The sequence below is a fragment of the Pleurodeles waltl genome, chromosome 5 (genome assembly GCF_031143425.1).
Source record: "Pleurodeles waltl isolate 20211129_DDA chromosome 5, aPleWal1.hap1.20221129, whole genome shotgun sequence".
NCBI classification, from domain to species: domain Eukaryota; kingdom Metazoa; phylum Chordata; class Amphibia; order Caudata; family Salamandridae; genus Pleurodeles; species Pleurodeles waltl.
This window is the reverse complement of record NC_090444.1, coordinates 1,749,973,825-1,749,990,446: the sequence shown is the minus strand read 5'-3', so window position 1 is coordinate 1,749,990,446 and position 16,622 is coordinate 1,749,973,825. Positions and strand designations below refer to the sequence as shown.

At 45.3% G+C, this 16,622-nt stretch overlaps 1 protein-coding gene across 1 annotated transcript in view; it reads left to right on the top strand.

Annotated features, from left to right (window-relative positions):
* PKHD1 (PKHD1 ciliary IPT domain containing fibrocystin/polyductin) overlaps positions 1-16,622 on the top strand; it is a 1,684,711-nt gene that overhangs the window by 153,334 nt on the left and 1,514,755 nt on the right. The window contains exon 7 of the mRNA XM_069236642.1: positions 12,068-12,146. Within this exon, the coding sequence (XP_069092743.1) occupies positions 12,068-12,146 (79 nt within the window). The remainder of the gene's footprint in view (positions 1-12,067; positions 12,147-16,622) is intronic.

The window sequence follows — 16,622 nt, the reverse complement described above, 5'->3', positions numbered from 1 at the left end:
GGACTGGGGCTAATGGCGATCAGCACAGGCGATGATGGTGCTGTGTGCGGCGGCCGTGACCACCATTTTCTGCCGCCTTGCTCACTTGACTCCTGACATTCCAGCAAGCAAGACCTCCACGAACTGAGCTGTTGTGTACTGTCTCTGGGAGCCATCTTGCCATGTCCTGCAGGTGATAGGGCCCCTGCCTTTCACCTGGGAAGAGCTCGAGAAGTTGGTAGAAAGGGTCCTACCCCTGCATGGACAGCTGTATGGGGCATCAGAGGAGCACGTGAGCCCAATTCCATAGTCATGAGTGATAGAGGGTGTGTGAGGGTGAATGGTGTAAATGAACTGGTCAGGGAGTAAATGCATGCAGGGGGCATGGAGTTTAGGCTTGTGAACCGTGAGGTGGGTATGGGTGGGCATGTGATGGGTCTGCTGTTCAGAGTGCAGTACTGATGGTATGGGGCCAGTGTACATTACTTTCTCCTTCTGTCTGTGTGACCCATGCAGGTCAAGGCCCATCATAAGAATGTGATCTGGCATGCCCTCGCTAAGCAAGTGTGGACCCTGGGGGTCTATGCCCGGCAGAGCACCCATTGTCACAAGCGTTGGGAGGACCTGAGACGCTGGGCCTGGAAGACCGCAGAGGCCCAGCTGGGGATGTCCTCCCAATGAGGGAGGGGTGCCCCTTAGACTCTGACCCCCCTAATGGCCTACATTTTGGAAGTGGCCTTCCCTGAGGTGGATGGGCATTTGAGGGCAGCACAGCAGCCACAAGAGGGTGAGTACTAACTGGATCCTGGGACTTGTCTGGCTCTAATTGAGATTGGGTGCCTCAATGCTGGCAAAGTGCCATTGTAATTAATGCTACATGTGCATCAACATTTGGATATTGGCAATAGGCACCCTAGCAGAATATATTTTGTAGATGTGTCCCCATGCTTACTGTCAGTGGATTATCATCCCTGTTCCATACCTCTCCAAATCTGTAATGTGGAGAAGCACTAACGACATAGGCACATGTGTGACTCCATCCTGCCCATACAATGGATGTGAGTGTCAGTAGCACCCACGCGTTGTGTATGAGCAGCTCCCTCCATCTGTATTAGCGACTCTGAGGTGTCAGTCCACTGCCATCTGCGTAGGCTACCTGTATATGCGACTGCGTGACTGTCCTTTCATCACTGGGACTATGTAAAGCATGCATTGTTTCTGGAATAGACAGATTGTGGGTCTGGCATTATAGTTCCACCAGAGAACTGGCCTTCATGGGGCAGAACTACTACCCTGGGAACTGAGTAGGTATATGTAGGCGATCTTCTGACTGTAGGGTATCTGTAGGTAGGCAGCTTGGAATACTGAGACATGTAGATTTGATGAGTACTGATTGTACAGATGTTGTATTCCTAGGAGCAATACTTGTGGGGATGAGTTAGTAATGGTGGGGGTAAGTGCCCTGGGAGATCCCTGATGTGTCACCATGGTGTGTATATGGCATGTATGTCAGAGTCAGCAGATCCTCGGGTCTGTGCACGTTCCCAACACGTCCACCACAAGACAGCTCCAATACTCTGATTAGAATGTCACAGAGTCTAAGAGAGTCCAAGTGGGGAAAAGGGGATTAGGTAGGGAACAGCTGGGAAGAAGACCTGTAGGAAGCAAAAGGTTAAAACACACAATATCAAGATTATATCATATTAATCATTACTAGGCTACGACTCTAAGCATTGCCATGCTGGAAACATGGATAACTTAAGCATGGACATAAATAACTAAGCCTCAAGATGACTGGATACCTGTGAGGGAATCAAGAAAGATTAATACAACTTTCCAATGAACCACTCAATGAAATGTTACACATGAATTAGAAACATCAGAACCTTCTAGAATTACGCTTTCAAATTCAAGTATAGTCTTTTGCATGAGGATCAGGAAATAATCTGAATGATTTCTATAACACCATATGAATTGTACTTGAGGGAATTATTATGCAAATACAATATAACATCTAGAATTCTAACACTTTACAGTTCTTAAAATGCAGGAACATGAATTGCGCACATTGTAGATTTTCACAAAGGTTTGTAAATGCCATGAAATGATTGTGCACAATGAATAACATGAGTTAGACTCGAGAAATGAATCACGCGTCTTGCCGATTTGAAGGCCACCAAGTAAATGCCATGAAGTGGTAGCGCACAATGAACACAAGAAATGAATTGCGCGTATTGCCGATTCGAGCACCACAAAGTGAATGCCATGAAATGGTAGCGCACGATGAGTAGCATGAGTTCAACACAAGAAATGAATCACGCGTTATGCCGATTTGAATGTCACCACGTAAATGCCATGAAATGGTAACACACAATGAATATCATGAATTAGACACAAGAAATGAATTGCGCGTCTTGCCGATTCGAAGGCCACCATGTGAATGCCACGGAATGGTAGCGCACACTGAATATCATGAACTAAGCACAAGAAAGGAATCGCGCGTCTTGCTGATTCGAAAGCCACCATATGAATGCCAAGAAATGGTAGCGTACAATGAATAACATGAATTAAGCACAGGAAATGAATCGCACGTTTTGCCGATTTGAATACCACCATATGAATGTCAAGAAATGGTAGCGTACAATGAATAACATGAATTAAGCACAGGAAATGAATCGCGCCTCTTGCAGATTTGAATGATACCTAGTAAATACCATAAAATGGTAGCGCACAATGAATAACATGAATTAAGCACAGGAAATGAATCGCGCGTCTTGCCAATTCAAATGCTACCTAGTAAATGCCATAAAATGGTAGCGCACAATGAATAACATGAATTGTGCACGAGTAAAGAATCGCACGTTTTGCCGATTCAAGTGTCAGCATGAAAATGCCATAAAACTTTGAACGCACATTCACACACATAAGAGCAAAATTGTTTTATCATGCAAATTAGGCCCAAGAACTCGAAAGCCTTCGAGAACGGGATCGGGGGCCCAGCCTGACCCCCATCATACCGCCCTGATCAAGAATCACCAACAAAGTGAAAGGGCAAGGCCTGGAAGATCAAAGTAGGCCTCCGGAACAGGAGCTCAGGAAGTTGCTACTGCTCTGCACCGGGACCTCTGAATAGTGAGCACGTGGAGCTGGGCTGGCTCCCTTTTATAGAGTCTTGGCCCAACCCACAAACCACACCCAGGCATGCTGCAGGGGAAGCTTCTAGAAGGCCCTGGAAAGGGACCACACCCTGACACACTCTGAAAACCTGCAGCAGTACATTGCCAATGAATAGTATTTATAAGCACCTTGAACATAAGTCTTCAGGGTTAAACTCTGCAATGCAAAAGGTTAAACAACAGCATATCAGCACAATGCATAAATTATGTTATCTTGAAAGTGCTAGGTTTTTGCATTCTAGTCGCCCGTAGAGCGCGCACTGCCCTGATGTTGACAATGTATGACAAAGCCCTAGTTTGTCCTCTGCTGCATTGCTGACTGACTGCCTACATCATGTTGACATGGATAGTTGGGGCCACTTCAGATGGCCTGTGACTCTTACAGCTTGGCTTGGCTATTAGGTTGTGGCAGATTAGGAGTGGTTTGGGTATTGCATGACACATTGCGTGTTGATGTGACTGGACTGTTGCAAACAGTCTCCTTAGGCTGCTTATGTGGTAGTGGGATGTGTCTTAGGTGTACTAGCAGTGAAGTTTGTCCATGTGCGCCCCATGCATGCAGAAGGATTGCCACCTGAGATGTGTGTCGTCTGGCCTCAGTGACAGGGTTTGCCAATTATTGTATTGTGAGGATGGAGTTGTCATGGTGCTTAGTCCAACTGGTGTCACTGCATGTATGGTGGAATGGGAAGTGGTCCATGATGTGGTATGTGTGTTCCAGAGGTACATCTGTTGTGACACTGCACTCAGTGGATGTGTTAGTTTGTTTAAAATGTGGTACATGGCCCATTGTGGATGCACTTAGCAGTTTGCTGAGTGGTGATGACTGTGTTTTGTGACAGCAGCTCTGGCGCTGTGATGGGATCCGACTACTCACATGGCTAAAACACATATTCACATAGTAGACATCTGATGTGAAGTGTTTGGGTGTCTGACTGGCATTGGCAATTTGTGTGTTGTCCTCCATAATAGCAGCACCATACTGAGTGGCCAGCCATGTGTAAAGACAGGTAGGTTATGTGTGCTCAGTGAGTGGAGTTGTCTTCACTGTCATGGACATATTCTAGAGGACATGGACTACTCAGGTGTTGTCACTGTAGAGGCCTGCAGTGTTCTGTTGTGTCAGCTGCACATCCATTGGGTGACAGGTGAATGGAGAGGTAAGATGTGTATTCAGGCATAGATTTGATAGTGCATGCAAGGAATGCTCTGGCAGCCTAAGAGGGCATTAGTTGGCATCATGGGGATGAGCCTAGTAGTGCAGTCCAACATAGGTTTTGCTGTTGGTGCGAGGATTGCGGACAGGTGTGCGTAGTAGTGACATGTCCTGACATGATGTAGGTAATGTGTCTTTGCAAATGAGATTGCCTACCCATGATATGTATTGGGAAAGATATACATGTTTAGCTGTGTCAATGGGAGGTGTATGTTAACCATTTTGCCCCTATCCCTCTCGGTCCCTCCCTCTCTCTCTCATTGTGTGCATCAGCATCATCTGGGGAAGGAGCAGGGGCACAGGTGAGTGGAGAAGTAGCAGCCCAGGGGACCCAGGAAGGTGGCACCACTGACATCAAGGGACCCAGTGGGACGGAGGGCGAGGGGAGTTCCATGGAGGAGAATGGATCCAACCCCTCATCTATGGAATCCTCCAGTGGACTCTCCCTGGCGATGGCGGACCCATCGGGGATCACCCCAGCACCATCTTTGTCCACCACCCCCTGACCAGCATCGCCCTCCCTGTGGCTCTACACCCAGTTGCCAGTGCCCGCTCACCAAGGAGGGTGGGCGTCTCCTTTGCCGCAGGCACCTCTGCCCTTTCCCAAGTCAGCCCTGCTGCCCTCAGTGAGGAGGCTATTGACCTCCTGAGGTCCATCTCTGTGGGTCAGTCAACCATCATGAATGCCACCCAGGGACTGGCAGCTCAAGTACAACAGAGCAATGTGTTCCTGGAGGGCATTCACTGTGCCATGGCTGGCCTCCAGAGATCCCTTCATGCTCTGGCCTCCTCACTGATAGCAGCCTATTTGACTGTCGTCCCCCCTCCACCTACCTCTTCCCATTCTCAAACCCTTCACTCCACACCCATCCATAGCACACATTCACACAGACATGCCTCCACCTCAACAGACACGGTTGGCACTGCTAAAGACAAGCACCACAAGACCCAGCGCCGGCATGCACGGAGACAACACCCACCTGCAGACACAACAACATCCATTCCCTGCACAGACTCCCCCACCACCTCCTCCTTCACAGACAGTACACCTGACACTCCTTCTACCAGCACATCATCATTTGCAGATCAAGCCACCAGTCCCATCTTACCCATAGTCACCACAATACCAGACCCTCAGACATCCACCCCAATCACCACATCCGTACTCACCAGAACCACTGACACCCCCACATGCAGCACATGTACCATACCTGCAGGCACCACCCCAACAGACAGTCACCCATCCAGCATGGCATCTCCCAGCACCTCATTCTCCCCCAGAACACCTAAACGCTCGCACTCACCCACTCATCAGACACCCAGCACACACAAGCATTCCATGCACACACCTGCACCAAAGACACCCACAAAGACATATCTTACCATCACTCCATCTCCCTCCACCCCCAAACCCTTTTGCCATAACTGCTCCTGTGTGCTGAAGAAACGTTTCCTCTATGAGTTTTCCCTGTTCCCTACCCCTCTCCCACACCTTGAGACCCCAGAGTGCTTTGTGTCCCTCCCCAAGTCCAGCCCTTCCACCTCCAATCCTCCTCTGTGACCCATGCTAGTGCCCATGCCCCTCCCCCTGCCAAAAAGTCGACCCCCTCCAAGGCCAAGGACCCCCCCTCCCAAGCCCAGACCTAAGGACCCCAAACCCAAAACCCAAGGATCCCCTCCCAAACCCTAATCCAAACCCAAGGACTCCCTCCCAAGCCAACCCCCCTCAAGCCCCTCCTCGCCACTGTGGTGTCTCCCTGCCCGTTGATGCCCCTACCCTGTGGAGGTTATTTTGCAGCCAGGAGTCAAGTTGTGGCACAGTGAGGTGCCTAATGTGCCTTTGGCACCTCTGTCATTGGACTGGCCTATGGCCTTGTATTGTACATACGTATAATTTATTTATTGAATTTCACGATTTAATACATCTGGGCCTACAAGATGTTGGCATCCATCAAACACTACTTGTCCTACCTTTCTTTCTCCATGTCGGATTTGTGTTTGTGGTCCTTATTTTGTGTGTGTCCATGTGTGTGTGTTGGTTGTGTGTGCTGTTGTGCATGACCGGCATGTGTATGTGAGGCCCTGCCATCAGTCCGGCTGTGATGGGTGTGTGTGTGTGATATGATTGTGTAGTTGTATGCATGTGTGTAGCTATATTGTGTATTGTTTCTTGGTGCGATGTGTTGTGGTGGTGTTGTGTGCCATTGTGTGGTTGTTGGGCGTGTGTCCGTGTGTGTGGTGATGGCTATGTCATATGTTTGTTGTGTTGTGTGGGCGTGGTGTAACATACGGTACGTTGTATGGGTGTGTGATGGTGTTGATTGGTTGTGAGTTGTCGTTCCGTGTTGTTTTCAATATGTGTTGTCATATGTAGGTGTGCAGTGCATTGGCTTGCCAACGCGTTTGTGTAGTTGCGGTTGTGATGTCGTTGTGTGACTCGGTGGTGTTGTGTTTGTTAGCAAGTGACGGTGATGTGTGTGTGTGGGGTGGTGTGTGGTTGGCACATGTGTGTTGGCCTGCTGTGTGTGTTTTTGGTGTGCGTGTGTGTGGTTTGTGTGTGCTATGTGTATGTAGCTGCATATGTGTGTGTTGGTATGGGTGTGTGGTTGCGTGTGTATGGCTGTCGCTGGATGACCCGGCTGTGTGTGTTGTGTGTGCGTGTGTTCTAATGGCCTTCCCTCCAGTGTGTGCTAGGTGGGTGTACTTACGGTTGTTGCCTTCGTCATCGCCATTGCTGGTTCCGGAGTCGTAATGTGAGCAGGAGCAATGGAAGGACTTCGAGTTCTGGTTCTAATGCGGCTCCGAATGTGTCTGTGTTCCTGAAGGTGAGTTTCTACTTTTATTGAGTTGGTTTCTGCCAGGGTTTTGTTGGAAACCTTGGCGGTGTGCAGCCTCGTAATGTATCTGGTGGTAACAGTCCCCTACAGTCCCCCCAGTCTGAAGGTGCCTACTGCTGTCTGTGATGGCCTGACCGCACTGGCAGTACTGACAGTGTATTGAAGGTAAACTGCTGGCAAGACCGCCATGGTAATTGTCATAATTTGGCGGTTTTCACCGCCGGGACATCAGTGGTACGACCGCCAACATGGCGGTCCGAATACTGCCAAACTTGTAATGAGGGCCTAAGTCTTTACCCCTGCTAAATATGAGTAAAGGGACTGCCCCCCTTCAACAGGGTTGAATTGGATTACCATGAAATATTGAAATATTTAAGTTTCTTATCAGTCCCTAATATATGGTATGTATATGCACCCAGGGTCTTGGAGTTAAATGCTACCTGTAGATTTAAGCACCTGTTGTGCCATTTGCACGTGGAACATGTTTCAGGCCTTTCCTGTATAGCTTGACTGTAGCAGCCTAAAACCCTGCTGTCAGGACTGTCAACACAATCGTTTTTGACAGATGAAAAACCCTGCTTTTAAATATTAAGTCACCACTGAGTACACCTTACCGCCCCCAAGGTAGGGTGCCTGATATTTAGAAGAGTGATGTAAAGTCCATAAAGATCGACTTCATCTTGATAATGCCAAGGCTCCATTTCCTGTATTTTTGCAGAATCATTGACCCTTCTGCCTTCAATGCAGATGTTGTCTGTTCTTATCTTTTCCAAGAACCTGTGAAAGTGTCAAGTCACTCAGACAACGACATTTATAAGAACAACTGCCCCAGGCAGGCAAGTGCCTTGTTATCCCTATCTGAAGGTCTCATAAGAACAAGAACAAAAACAATGATTCTAAATTGAAGTGTTTTCACCTTTTTAGTTTCTAGGAATACGTCTTTGACTAGCATCTTGATACTTAGGTTATATCAGACATTCATAAGGGTACGTCAGAAATTTCCATCTCTGATAAGATACGGTATAAAAGGGCTACCACTTGACCACTTTTCAGTAGAGGTCTTTCGCCCCAGATACTGCCAGAGAACCTCTTGACTGCTAGAGATGCCACTACACTTTATGCTGAAAGCTGATACCAAGCCAAGTCTGGCTAGAGAGGAGCTGATGTGACTTGTGTTTCCATTCATAGGGAACACTGCCTCCCTAATTTCTAATAATGACAATTTGCTGTAAACAGGTATGCAGTGTGTCGTTTCTCCCTAGGAAACTCTAATTGTAACTTATGCTACCCCATTCTCTCCTATTGTAGCACATAGAAGTAGGTTTTAGAATGTTGGGTTCTTAGATAACATTTTAACTGTGGTAGAAATGTTCATTTTATTTTCGTTGTTTACAACATTCATTTGTCCTGTTTTAATGATATTGTGTGTAGTTATTTTAGATGTGCTTAGCAACAGGGTGAGACTGATGAAATAAACGCTTCTTAGTTAAAGTACCTTTTTCTTAGAGTAGTTTGTGTGTGTGTGATATTATAAAGAACTAATTTGGTCTTTCAAGTTACCTGGGTGTCCCTGGATTCTTGTTTAGGGTCTATTAGTGACCCAAAATCACTGACACCACTTCAACTATACATTGAGTGGGGTTCTGCCACTATACAATAACCTGTCTTGCTCATTCATTTGTGCATTGAACAAAGTTAAATCGTGTCACCCATGGGAGTAAAAACAAACCTTGTAGTGCTAAGCCAGAGTCTTAGTTTACTCAACAAGAGGAACAAATGCAAAATTAAAGTTTGTATATTCTTCCGATGACTAGTCCCCAAAAGGTATTTTCATTGGCAGTGCTGTAGCTGGATCCTAGCAAATGTCAAAGTACAGATTAAAAACTTTAAACTGTAATTTTTAACACGAAGTGGCTAAAATAGTTGTCCTAAGATTATTTTTCATAATTATTTACAATCCAATTCATTGATGAAGTTAGATTTTTTTTAATAAATATTTTTATGAACTTTTCCTTTAAGTACTTCACAACATCTATTGCGCAGTACACAGAGAATAAATAACAGAATATCAACCAATTGTCATAGGATCTCAGGATGGAGACACGACCAAATGCTTGGATAAACTACCCCACCCTTCTTTAAAAAAATGAATAAAATCACTGTTGTCAAGCACACCTTCTGTCCTTTGGAAGAGCAAATTAGGAGTAAATCCCCCAATCTGCTTTCCCAGGGGGCAAAAAGGCAGTGGGGCTTAGCTGGCGTGTGTGTGGGGAGGGGGGGGGTGTGTGTGGGGGGGACATAAAACCGCAGGTGTGTAGTGGGCTTTCTGCTCCTTCCCCCCCACCCGAGGGGAGTTAAAGACTGCAGGAGCAATTACAGTGTGGGGGCATGGTTCGATGTCTGTGCGGGTTGGCCCACCCCCTTTATTTTTGTAAATATAACATATCTAGCGTTCAGTGGAGGTTTTACCTTCCCAAGGTGACAGATTGTGGTAGACTCTTCCAATCTTCTGTCCAGAGGGGAGAAAGGCATTTTTTTGTAAAAAGAAATAATATTCCAAGCACTAGTGGGTTTTCTGTCAACCCGGAGGGGAGTATTGGGGGTAAAGATCCCACTTACATCTCCAGGGGACAGAAAGATTGCATTTATATTTTGAGCCAGGGGGACAACTTTACATGCCAACTGGCCCCCTACCCCGAAACCCCGCTTTGGTGTGTAGTAGGTGTTTTCCTGCTTGCGGATTGCCTTGCACTGTTCTGTGCTCTGGTACTGATAAACGTGAACGCAGACGACTCCTATTGCCACCGAATGCTTTTACTTCTAAAACTGTAACAAACAGTGACCCAAACAAAAACAATTCAGGATGCGAGGGAAGCTTATCCCTAGACATTCTGAATTTCTCTTTTTTTAATCTTTTCGGGTGCTTGCACCCCATGGTTTTTCTTGCTCTGAGTGATGAACGAACCATTGACATCCTCTGAGCTGTGAAGGTAGACCAGTGCGCGTGATCGGTCCATCCACTCCATGTAAGGTGTTAAAATACTGCACTGCCCCTGCCCCGAGATGACACCAGATCCAGCTAATGCAATACCTCAAAATTGACTTCAGATGAATAACCGTGTGCCCAAAAGATGTTGTGATGTTTCAGCCCAAGGCCTAGTGCGAGCAGCATTCATCCTGCTGTGCTGATGCAGTTTTCGCCTGTGTTTTCATAGGTAGGTAATTGGGAATACTTTATTTGTTGTTCTTGGCCTTGCAGTGTTAATGTATTTAGTAACAATCAATGAAAAAACAATAGGTCAGGCTTTCTCATGCTAATGTGCATGCATACTGCATTTGTGCGTGCTTCTGTCTCCAGGAGCTACCAGGTTAGAGCTAGACATACTTATTATAAAACTTATTGTGTTCCCTATAGACTTTTATTGTTATTCTCTTCATGTAAGTACTCACTACTGTATTACTATTGTTATTTCATTTGATCAATTTATAAATAATGGTGATTGTTGCCAATATCACATGTACAATTGTATTCTGAAATTAACATAATGAACTTTAAAAAAATCAATTGGATCAACTTCTGTTTTAGTTCAAACTTCTCTTTCATTCCTCATTTTGCATTTTGTGTTTTAGTACACCGCCAGGATAACGAATTTTTGATGATAAGTTCCCAATATAGTAGAACTAAGTATCTTTCACCATCCAATGGTTGCATTAGAACTCTGCAAAAAAATTAATATGCATATTTGATGTTTCTAAATCTCCATTGAAGAATAAAGACATGTATGCGATGCAGTCGCATGTAGTGCTACCACTGACTTTAATAGCTTGCTTTGTGCAGCTCACTAGCATGAACGGCATCAGCTCTGCCTGCTTCCTTGCTGAGTAAGTAATGGCTCATATTCAGTGTCATAATGGGGACTGATGACAGGTTAAATTGCTCCCTACACAAGCGCTCCTAGAATAAACATAGGATGCATGATGGACCAACGCATGCATATATTACCAATGCCTTTACAACGTGGTCTCAACAATGACCGTGCCTTTACCAAGCATGCCTTTACCATGCATGCATTTTCAATGAATTGCATTGTAAAAGCATGCGTGGTACATTCTCTCCCACCCTGCCCCCTTAACCTGATACCATACTCCACCCCGCCCAAGCACTTAAAACTGCCCCTTCCACCACCTGCCCACAGCCCTAAGCCCGCCACCCTGAACCCTAAAACCTACACTGCCCTGTCCTAAAAACTACCCCACCCCTCCATCCCTGCCCTGTACCCTAAAACCGAACCTGCCCTGCCTAAAAACTATCCTGACCCCCTGCTCCTGCCTTGAACCCTAAAACCTACCCTGCCTTATCCTAAAACCTACCCTGACCCCCGCCCTATCCTAAAAACTACCCCAACCTCTGCTCCTTCCTGTTCCATTCGGACACTTAGACCGCTTTCTCTGCCGTTACCACGCATATTTGTAGTAAACACATATGCGTGATAATGGCAGCGTGGTCAATGCATAGCGTTGCATTGACTGCATTGTAAGTGATGTTTCCCATTAGCATAGAATCAATGTACATACTTTATATATGACCCAGAAGATATGTGTTTCCTTTTCCAGCTGCAATTACTATGCTAAGGCCCCATATGTATTTTGAAGTTATTTAATATCACCACTGAAAAAAGCCAGATTCAGTAAACTCTAAATACCAAGTAACCACAACTATTGTGTTATTCCTGTATCGAATAATCTGTATAAACGCTAAAATATACCACTTATGTTATATGTAATAGTAACCAGATTGACGACTAACAAAGATCATATTGTTTTTTGTAACATCGTTTCATTTGTGTCTTTCTTTGCAGGAAATGTCCTAACAGTTTTTGGTTGGATCCTTACTGAAAAATATGAAACCTATGATTTCAACGTTGAATACATTGATGGGTAATGCACAGATCTTTCCTTGCTTTTCTTTAAATATGCATCTATTTCATGCTTCTCATATAGTCAGTTGGTTTTTACAGCTTTGTTATATGTGGCAAAAGAAAAGACTTTAACTGTAACCTTTGGATTACTGAGATTTAAGGAAGAAGGAGCCAGGGATCTTTTAACTGTGTCACACTGTAGTTTCATAATTAAAAAAGCATTTTCATTGCAACGGGTCTCGCATTTGCTAGAGTTAGAGCTATTAGCATTGAAAACTCCTAACCTGACTTTTCTTGCCACATAAATTAAAAGAAAAAAAACACAGCGTGATCGCACTTTGTAAAACGCAGTGCGATCGTGCTGAAATTTAAAGCTGAAAAACCGAGCGCGGTCGCGATATGTAAACCCCATATAAACAGATAAAGTAGTCTGGAAACCATGCTGAAGACATTGAGCCTCGTATGTTTTTAGTAATTTACCGATGCTGTGTATGTGGGCTAAACACCGGAAAAGGCATGGCATATTCATGCCTTTCATAAATGAAAGCAAGTGGATTTTAAAAGGCAAGCCCACGAACCAATGAAAGTGAGTGACTGACGTGACATGGGCGTGGTTGGAAGCCCAAAGATAGATTACTACAGGGGACGGCACGCTTTGCGCTCGCCCCTAAATATGATCTCGTCATGAAGGATTAATGTGACTAGTTGTGTTATTTTTCTCAACTTCTCATTCTGATGCACAGGCAGTTGCCCTACTTGACAACTATCCACGAAAATACCAAGGGGGAGTGACATGGTGCAATCTTTAACCTCGGAAAACATCACCTGGTAAACAACGTGTCACACTCTTAGCCCCTCATATTTCTTAAGGAGAGGCTAATTGGATGTGAAGGTCACTACGTAAAGTAAGCAGTGGTTGAAAACCCTGTTTCCTTCTGTATCACTGTTGTCATGCCCCTAAGACTACGGTTACAAGGGTAGTACCAGGTATAGAAAAGTGCTACATGGGAGGGTAGTAACCAGTAACACCAGACTGTCCCTAATTGATATCTGTGTTTGCTTTCCACGCTATAACTGCTGCATCAGACTTACAAAAGGATTGTATGAGCTACTCACAATCCCAATGTTATCCTGTGGGAAAGATAGGCCTTACAATAATGAAAAAATAATTTAGCTGTTTTTCACTACTTGGACATGTTAAACTAAAAGTACATGGCATCCCTTTTAAATGCACTGCACCCCGCCCTTGGGGCTAACTAGACTTACAAAAGGATTGTATGAGCTACTCACGCCTGGCATGGGTCACCTTGTGATTCCTGCTATTTGGTTATTATTTTGATTTAAGATGCCTGACACAAGGACATAATAAAAGTATTTAAAGTCTGTTTTTCTCTGCTACCACACTTCATTTGCTCCTACCAATTTGGACAGAACATTTGAGTGAAATATATCCAGGTACTATTGAAGCAACTGACCGGATATTGGGCCCGTATGCAAGCCTTTTGCTGCCCATTTTAATTCTAGAGAAGGTCCAATGCCAATCTGCTGTGCCTCAGCCCCTCAAATCAAGATGCTGCTTTTGACATGGATAATTCTGCTGCTCTCCCTTCCAATAATTCTGCACATGGGTACCCCACCTATGTCATTGCTAAAGGACTGCAGTCTGGATGTCACTCTTGAGGCTGACTCTTCTATCAAATGACCACTGTCACCAGCGGTATACTCTACATGTACAAATTGCGGAGTGCCCAAAACGGTGCTACCCACCTCATCCTTGCCCTGAAGTGCTCAGAATACAGCATTGTAGCTAATATATCTCAACATTGACTGATGCACAAAAAAGCGTACAGATTTGAAGATTTACTAAACAACCCACAAATATTTAAGGTTGGACACCTCTGGCAATCTGTTTTATGTGTTCTAGTTTCAACAAGAAATAGTATGCTCAAGTTCAACCTTCCTAAATGTACTGCCTCACTGGAAGATGAGGTAAACTCACTTAGCACAAGGCCTATACCTCTATAACTACAGCCCACTGCTGATACAAGTCAAACCTAATTGGTTTAGGTCCTAAAGATCTATGAAAATGTATCTATTCTGCTCAGCATAAACAAAGAATGTTTGGGCCCATAGACTCTATACTTCACTTGACTTCTACTTTCTGCCACATTCTTCTTTCTTCTCACTTCCAAATGTGTTTAGACATGGGTTCCAGGCAGCAGTAGGCAAAAATACATATGTATGGCAGCTCCAGATAGAAAGGTTTCATAATGTTTTTGTTGGGTATGATTGATCTGAGTTGGCTGTGCTATGGCAGCGGGTGTGTGGTTGACTAATCGGGATGGGGCTGCAAGATGGATTTTCAAGCAATAGGAACTGGCTCTTTGGATATCATTGGCAAGTGAGCAGAGATGTCATTCACTTTGGTTGTATTGGGATAAGTTATAGTGCATGGCTATTTGTAGGCAAAATGTTTGCACCTAGAAGAATACAAAGAGGTCTGGTAATCAAAAGATGCTCCTGTGACTGTAGTTATGGTTTGAGGAAAATGGGAAGGAGGAGTGCTATGAGCAGACTTGAGCACATACCAGATTTTTGTAAAATGTACAGTTCTAGAATGAGAGCCTAGTTTTAGAAGACTGGGGTGCAGATGGATGGAGGGACACTGATGAGTGTGTGTAGTAATATTTAAAACCTTTTCAGTATGAAGGAAGAACACAAGACGATTGTGAGAACAATGATGGGAATTTTAATGTAGCCACGATTTTTAAAGCAGGGTGCTTATCATTGCCTTTGCTGAGTAGATTTTATGTGGGACTGGATCTTTCAAATGTTAACTAATCTGAGGACACATACAACAAGAGTTGAAGTGTTGAAGGAGGATAGGCGAAGGAGGCAGTCAGATCACTCCTACGTTTCTGGTAGATAAGGAATAGGTGACAGTCACTAACACTACCCATCGACTCAGTGTAATTCAGAGGATAAGGTGACAGCCTAAAGTATTTTGTTTCTAACTAACTAACTAACTAACTGCAGTGTTTGCAGATTACCTGATGTTGCCAGCATTACCGTCATCTGAAGAGGTCTAAAAGTGCCACCAGAGGACTGTGACAAAGGTCCATTACCTTTTCTGAAAAATTTGAATTTACAAGCTTTTGAAAGTGCTTCAATATGGGTACGTTTTCTACAGTCTCTATAGTGAGCTCACACACAGCCTATCCTACTCTATCTTATCATTTATGTTAGAAATTGGGTCTCTAGTTGGCAGAGGTAGGCACCCTGTGTAAGTAGGTTCCACAACCCTAGTCAGGGTAAGTCAGATGCACTTCCCAAATAAACCTGTGATCACCTCTTGGTAGCTTGGCACAGAGCAATCAGGCTTGAGTTATGAGGCAATGTTTAAAGTATTTGTGCAACACTTAGTTAGAGTACCAATCAATCAAAAAAATGTATTAAGCACACTACTGGGGTGGGGGTTGCCGTTTACTGCTCAAAAAGCCATGTCTTGAGGTGCTTCCTGAAAGTTAGGAGGTCCTGGGTCTTGCGTAGGTTGGTGGGGAGGGAGTTCCAGGTCTTGGCGGCGAGGTGGGAGATGGATCTGCTGCTGGAGGTGGTGCGTTAGATGCGGGGGACTGTGGCGCGGGCAAGGTCAGCGGAGCGGATAAGTCGAGTAGGTGTGTGGAAGTTTACTCGTTCGTTAAGGTAGGCTGGCCCGGTGTCGTGGAGGGATTTGTGAGCGTGGATAAGGACTTTGAAGATGATCCTTTTGCTGATAGGCAGCCAGTGTAGGGATCTGAGGTGAGCGGAGATGTGTTCGTGGCAGGGGAGGTTGAGGATGAGATGTGAGGCTGCGTTCTGGATTCGCTAGAGTTTTTTCTGAAGCTTGGCTGTGGTACCAGCATAGAGGGCATTGCCGTAGTCCAGTCTGCTGCTGATGAGGGCATGGGTGACCGTTTTTCTTGTTTGCAAGGGAATCCATTTGATAGTCTTTGTAGCATGTGAAGAGTGTTGAAGCAGGAGGATGATATGGTGTTAATTTGCTGGGCCATGGCGAGAGATGAGTCTAAGATGATGCCGAGGTTGTGTGCATGGGTGGTGGGTGTTGGGGGTGGTCCGAGGGCTGTGGGCCACCAGGAGTCATCCCATGCTGTCTTGTTGGGGTTGAAGATGATGATTTCTGTTTTGTTGGAGTTAAGTTTGAGGTGGCTTGCTGTCATCTATTTGGCGATGTCGAGGAGTCCGGCGTTCAGGTTTGTCTTGGCTGTGGAAGGGTTCCTGGTGAGGGAGATGATGAGCTGGGTGTCGTCTGCGTAAGAGATGATGGTGATTCCGTGGGGGCAGAGGATGTTGGCGAGGGGGGCCATGTATATTTTGAAGAGGGTGGGGCTGAGGGAGGATCCTTGGGGGACCCCACAGATGATCTTGGTGGCTGGGGACCAGAAGGGAGGAAGGCAAACTCTTTTGGTTCTTTCGGCGAGGAAGGAGGCGAGCCAGT